Source organism: Dendroctonus ponderosae, unplaced genomic scaffold (assembly GCF_020466585.1).
Source record: "Dendroctonus ponderosae isolate FM_Combo_2020 unplaced genomic scaffold, Dpon_F_20191213v2 Dpon_F_20191213_11, whole genome shotgun sequence".
NCBI classification, from domain to species: Eukaryota; Metazoa; Arthropoda; class Insecta; order Coleoptera; family Curculionidae; genus Dendroctonus; species Dendroctonus ponderosae.
This window is the reverse complement of record NW_026017213.1, coordinates 3,972,291-3,978,598: the sequence shown is the minus strand read 5'-3', so window position 1 is coordinate 3,978,598 and position 6,308 is coordinate 3,972,291. Positions and strand designations below refer to the sequence as shown.

Here is a 6,308-nt window from a genome sequence, read left to right as displayed (position 1 = left end):
TTTGATTGCATGTTTGTACACGTTGCTGGCACTTGGCTAGTCCTTGCTGATGAAGTAGACTTGGGAGAAAAGTGCTTGTTGGCACTTGGGGTGCAGCACCTGATTGACGGCGTCCACCACACTGGACACTGGACGCCTCAAGCTGTCCCGCACAATGTCCAAAACGAGATTGTGCAACAGTCCGGTCACCGTGCTGGTCATGGCGTTCGATATCCAGTCAGCCAGTTTTTTTCCCGTTAGCCAAACGCGGATTTTCCTGGAAAACGCCCCAAAGTGCCAACCGAGGGAATTAAGAAGAGCAAATTGCGTCCACTCACCCTTTGTTTTTGTAGTTGATGTGGTCGACGAAAGTCAGCCCTTTGGCAAAGTCGAAGCCCAACTTCACGTGCATGTTGATTTGATCGACGCTTCCATGCAATTGGCCGGTTAACTTCTGAACCACCACTTCCATGAAATAGTCGAAGACAAACTGAAAGTATGTTAATAATAGTCAGTTTTACAGAAGGTGTCCCAGCATAATCCCAAGATAAAAATTCTCAAAAATTGCCTGATGATGACTCGAAATCGAAACTTTTTTCGCATACTGAACGTACTTTGCTCTATAAAACCTACTCAGGACTGAGTTTGTGGCTTGACTGGTTTCTGAGGAAATAAATGCCAAACTGAGCCTACCTACATAATCAAGCACAAAATTCTATCGCATATTTGAAAAAACCTTGAAAATAGCCTGATGGTGGCCCAGAGTCGAAACTTTCCTCTTTTATTTAAAGGACTATGCCCCACAAAATCCATATAAAAGTTGGCTCTTAACTAGAGTAGTGTTTGAGTAAGTACCTGGTAAACTTTGGCCTGCATAAACAAGCGCAAAATACAGGCAAACTCTAAAAAAATCTTGAAAATTTCCTAAGGATCACTGAAAATGGAAAAGTTTTCCACTCACAAAATATACCCTGCTCTTAAAAACTTATTAACCAATGATTGCTCAACTTGTCTAGATTTTAAGAAAAGACATACCAAACTTACGACTCCTAAAGCCACTTGAAAAATCAAAATCTCCTCAAAAATGTCGTTGCCGTTACTCAAAATCGGAACTTTTTACGGAAATAGAACCAGTTTTGGCCTGCGAAATGCACTTGAAAAATGCAGCTTTATTAGTGTTTGAAAAATTAACTGTTAAACTTCTGCAAAAAAAATCACAAAATTCTATCGCAAGTTTGAAATTTTTGAAAATAGTCTGATGATGACTCAAAATCGAGACGTTCTTCACTTATCTAAGGGACTTTGTCCTACGTATGGCATGCAAACTTGAGTTTCTCGCTTTTTAAATTACAGAGAAAATAAATCGTAAACTGCAGTCTCAAAAAACGACCACGAATACCAGACAAGATTTTGAAATATTCTTGATGACTTCAGGGCGGCTGAAAATCGAAACTTTCTACACTTATATAAAGGAATTTTGCCCTACAAAGGCATTCAAAATTGCCTTTCTGGCTTTACAAGCTACATAGAAAATCAGTTTAAACTCCGGCCTGCAAAAACCACCACAAAAACCAGACGTTATTTTGAAAATTTCCGCTTATAAAACATCCTTTTCCCTACAAACGAGATTCAGAAGTAACTCTCTAAATCTGCAGGTTCTTGAGCAAAAAAATGTTGAACTACGACCTGCTGAAACTTTCGCAAAAACCACATAGGAATTTCAAAAATCCTGGAAATTTAACTAATGATGTCTGAAAATCGTAATTTTTGATGCTTGGAGAAGACTTCTCTAAAAAATGCGTACATCAGCAACTCTGTGTCTTCAGTAGTGTATGAGCATTTAAATAGCAAACTTCGGCCTGCAAAGGCAACCTTCTAAATCAAACGCGATATCGCAAAATTTTCAAAAATTGCCTGATGATGACTGAAAACCGAAACTTTCCGCGCTTATACATGGAACGAAAATTGTAGCTTCATTAGTGTTTGAAAAATTAACTGTTAAACTCCTGCAAAAAAATCACAAAATTCTATCGCGAAGTTGAAAATTCTTGAAAATAGTCTGATGATGAGCATTCAAAATTGAGTTTGTCGCTTTTTGAGTTACAGAGAAAATAAATCGTAAACTGCGGTCTTCAAAAACGACCACGAAAACCAGACAATATTTTGAAATATTCTTGATGACTTCAGGACGGCTGAAAATCGAAACTTTCTACACGTATATAAAGGAATTTTGCCCTACAAAGGCATCCAAAATTGGCTTTCTGGCTTTACAAGCTACATAGAAAATCAGTTTAAACTCCGGAATGCAAAAACCACAAAAATCAGACGTTATTTTGAAAATTTTTAAGAAATTGCCTGACGGTGACTGTAATAAACTGTATAACTTATAAAACATTATTTTCCCTACAAACGAGATTCAGAAGTAACTCTCTAAATCTGCAAGTTCTTGAGCAAAAAAATGTTGAACTACGACCTGCTGAAACTTTCGCAAAAACCACATAGGAATTTCAAAAATCCTGGAAATTTAACTAATGATGTCTGAAAATCGTAATTTTTGATGCTTGGAGAAGAGACTTTTCTCTAAAAAATGAGTACATCGGCAACTGCGTGTGGCTTTAGTAGTTTCTGAGTATTTAAACAGCAAACTTCGGCCTGCAAAGGCAGCCTTGTAACTCAAACGCGATATCGCAAAATTTTCAAAAATTGCCTGATGATGACAGAAAATCGAAACTTTGCCCCTTTACATTGGCGACTATGCTCTAAACAATTTATCCCAAATTGGCTTTTTTGTGTCGCAAGATACAGAGAAAATAAATGCTAAACCGCTGCCTGCAAAAACCAGCACAAAACTCAGACGCGATTTTGATAAATTCTTGGAAATTGCTTGATGATGACTGAAAATCGAAACGTTTTCCACTTTTAGAGCAGATTTTGCCCTACAAATGTGATTTAACAGTGATTTTCGGCACTTGAGCAAAAAAATGTCGAACTACGACCTGCTTAACATCGGCGGAACCCTCCTGAAACTTATAAAAATTCTGGAAAATTATTTAAAGGTGACTAAAAATTGTAACTTCAGACAGTTATAAAAAGGACTTTTCTCTATAAAATGTACGGGTCAGCAACTCTCTTCTTTCATTAGTTTCTGAATAAATAACTGCCAAACACCGGCCTGTAAAAACAACCTCGTAAATCAAATTCAATTTTGAAAATTTGTCAAAAAATGCCTGATGATGACTGAAAACCGAAACTTTCCGCGCTTATACATGGAACTTTGCGCCACAAAAGGCGTTTAAAACTCATCTTCTTCAGGAGCAAGTTAGACAAGAAATGAATGCTAAAATTAGGCCTGAAAAACCGTCTCGAAAACCACACAAGATTTTGAAAAATTTTCTAAAATTTTGAGAAAAGGATTCAAAATCGGAACGTTTTCCATTTACAGAGCAGACTTTTCGCCAGAAATTAGACCCAAAAGAGAATCTCTAAATTAGCAAATTAGAACCTTCTTAAATATCCACGAAACCTACATGTGACTTTGAAAAATTGTTGAAAATTAACTGATGATAACTGAAAGTTTAAACTTTCAGAACTTCAAACCCCACTGGCTTGCTTCAGTAGTGCCGGCATAAATAAATGTCGAACTGCGGGCTGCAAAGACACCCTGTAAACCATAAGCAATTTTGTAAAATTGTCAAAAATTTCTCGGATCAAAAAGAGGGAAAGTCAAAACCGTTTATATTTATATAATAATAAGGACGTTGTCCTGAAATTATTTGAAATTTTCTGTCTCACTTTGCAAGTTGCAGCCAAAATTAATATTAAACCCCCAATGAAAAAACCAGCAGACGATATTGAAAAAAATCCTGACAATTGCCTGATGATGACTGAAAATCGAAACCTTCCTCACTTATAGAGCATACTTTGCCCTACTCAAAGCATAGGAAAAAAGCTCTCTAGTTCTGCTCCTTAATGAGGAAAAAAGTGTCAAACTCAGGCCTGCATAAATAGCAACAGTCTTGATTCCACGTGTCCCTTTCCATGCAAAACACATGAAAACCAACCTTAATGTCCTGGAAGCCTAAAATCAGGTCAACTCGAAGCTGTTTGGACTGGCTGTCGTAGACCAGAACTGCGTTTCCATGTCTTTTGATGGTCGACATGCCCTTCAGCTGGCCCTCAGTGATGTTCGCTTGCCCAATTGTGATCTACAGTTTTCATTATTTCCGAATTTAATTGAGCCACCCTGTACATGCACTTACATCAAGATCCTGGCTGGGCATCGGTGTTGGGTCCAGATTGTTGTTGGTGATCAGGCACTGAACGTTTTCCAGCAGTTTATCCACATAGTCGTTGACGATGATTTCAAAGTCTTCCAAATTGACGTTCTTCAGCGCTCTGGAAGAACCTGAGGATTGTTACCTGGAAGCCTTTTTGGCGGTTGCACAACTTACGAGAGATCGTTCAATTTCGTTTCGCTTACTACCAAAGTCTTCGGGGCGGTTTCGCCCTTGCTGGCTGGATTTCCCGATACAAACGAAATCGGGATCAGTTCTTTCAGCGCCACTGGCTGTTTCTTCGCTGGTTCCTCACAGGAGGCCAAACAAACCAACAGCAAAAGTACTCGCATTGTTAAAGCTCCACTCATCTGGGGTTCAAGAAGTGAAATGAATAGTCAATCAGTCGACTGGTTTAGTGGAATTCTCATGCTGCAGAGTTTTTTCTGGAAATTCTCGTTACCCAATCAAATTACTTTCGGTTTCGTCACGGGTTTTATGTGAAGTCAAACCAGTGGTTTTTAGGCGCGTTCCGCCTTTTGCCGAAACGGCGATCGAGCCAAAGAGAGAGCAAAATTAATTAGAATTTTTGGCTCTTAGTTGAGCTGAAAATCGCAGTCGGCAAAGAGTTATAGGCGAAAGCCCCCTATGCAGCCAATCTAACTGGCTTCCATCCGATGTGCGAAAACTCGCGAAGGAATGCCATTGGATTGCATAAATGTGATTGGAATTGTTCTAGGGATTAGGATTTAGATATACCGGGTGTTGCAACTTTCGATCTGGGCCTATAAGGCTTCCAACTGAACCCCGCTTAACTTGCTGGCAGTGCGCCACTGACTGTTTTCTGGGGTAGCACTGGATTCCTGGTTAAATTTAGAAACTTTTTTGTATCTAGAAGTTTTTCCATAAATCCCCCAGGTTTGGCGTAAAACACCATCAAACTGCTATGCCCTGAAAACGACTTTTAGCCACCCATTGCCTTGAAATATCAACGCCCTGTATAGTGGTTGGAAAGTTTTGGAAGATGTTTTCTAGGTATGTTGTTCCGATTTTCCGGTATATATGTGGCAGTAGTTTGCTCGTTTCCCTGTAGTATTTGGAGAGTTCCGGTGCAATTTTCCATAAAAACGCTGCTAGAATTCAACACTCAGTATCACACTAACCAATGAAAACCGGGGATGTTTTATCACTTCAGCTGCATGTTCTCAGTGTTGATGATAGCATGCAGGGTGGCCCCAAATTGCGCATTTTTAATAGAGGAGCAAATGTCTTCTGCAACATTGTGATGTGATGTTGCAAAGATTCATGCGAATCTTTGGCCATATTTGCACAATTCGCCAGAAAATTGCCGCTTTTTGCCGACATTTAAGGGCCCAGCAATTTACACTGTATTGTAAGAGCGAAACGTTTTTCCTTGTGCCCCAACCAGTGTTGTGCCCAACATGCTAAAAATCCGCATTTTTTGGACCAAAAGCGTTTTCTGGCGTCCCCAAACAGTGTCGTGCCTGAAGGGCTCGGCACAACTTTGCAATCAACACGTTTTTATATTTCACAGTTTGAGGCCAAAGTTGTGCCGAGTCTTCCGGGCACGACACTGTTAAGGGCGCAAAAATCTGCACTATTTTTGGGCTGAAAAGTGTGTTGTTGGGTCTCAACCAGTGTCGTGCCCGAAAGGCTCGGCACAACTTTGCACCCAACACTTCTCTTCTAATTCAAAGTTTAAAGACAAAGTTGTACCGATCGCCCTAAGCGTTCAACGTTATAGAAGGACAAAGTCGCGTACTGTTTTGTTCTGAGCAGGCATGGGAAACACTGTGTTGAGTTGCGCTTTTGAGTTGGTGCCGCTCTTTGAGTTAATGAGTTACAACTCATTTATTAAAGCGAATTAAAGCTTTATGAGACCCGAAACTGGCATTTTAACATGCAAAAAAATACACTTTTTTTTAAGTAAAACCACGGATTTTAATGGCAACGAATGCGAGCGTGCGAAGCAAACAGAAGCGAACAGAAACGATCACAAAACCCATTAGAACGCCACTGCACTGCAGTGCATAG

At 39.6% G+C, this 6,308-nt stretch overlaps 1 protein-coding gene across 1 annotated transcript; it reads right to left on the bottom strand.

The window, feature by feature from the left end:
• Window positions 1-6: 6 nt before the first annotated feature.
• Window positions 7-4,720, bottom strand: LOC109534777. The gene is made up of 5 exons (XM_019900567.2): window positions 4,431-4,720; window positions 4,239-4,374; window positions 4,041-4,184; window positions 318-469; window positions 7-256 (listed from the first exon to the last, which is right to left on the bottom strand). The coding sequence occupies exons 1-5, from the start codon at window positions 4,622-4,624 to the stop codon at window positions 37-39; spliced, it is 846 nt and encodes a 281-aa protein (XP_019756126.1). The 5' UTR covers window positions 4,625-4,720; the 3' UTR covers window positions 7-36.
• Between the last annotated feature and the right edge of the window lie 1,588 nt (window positions 4,721-6,308).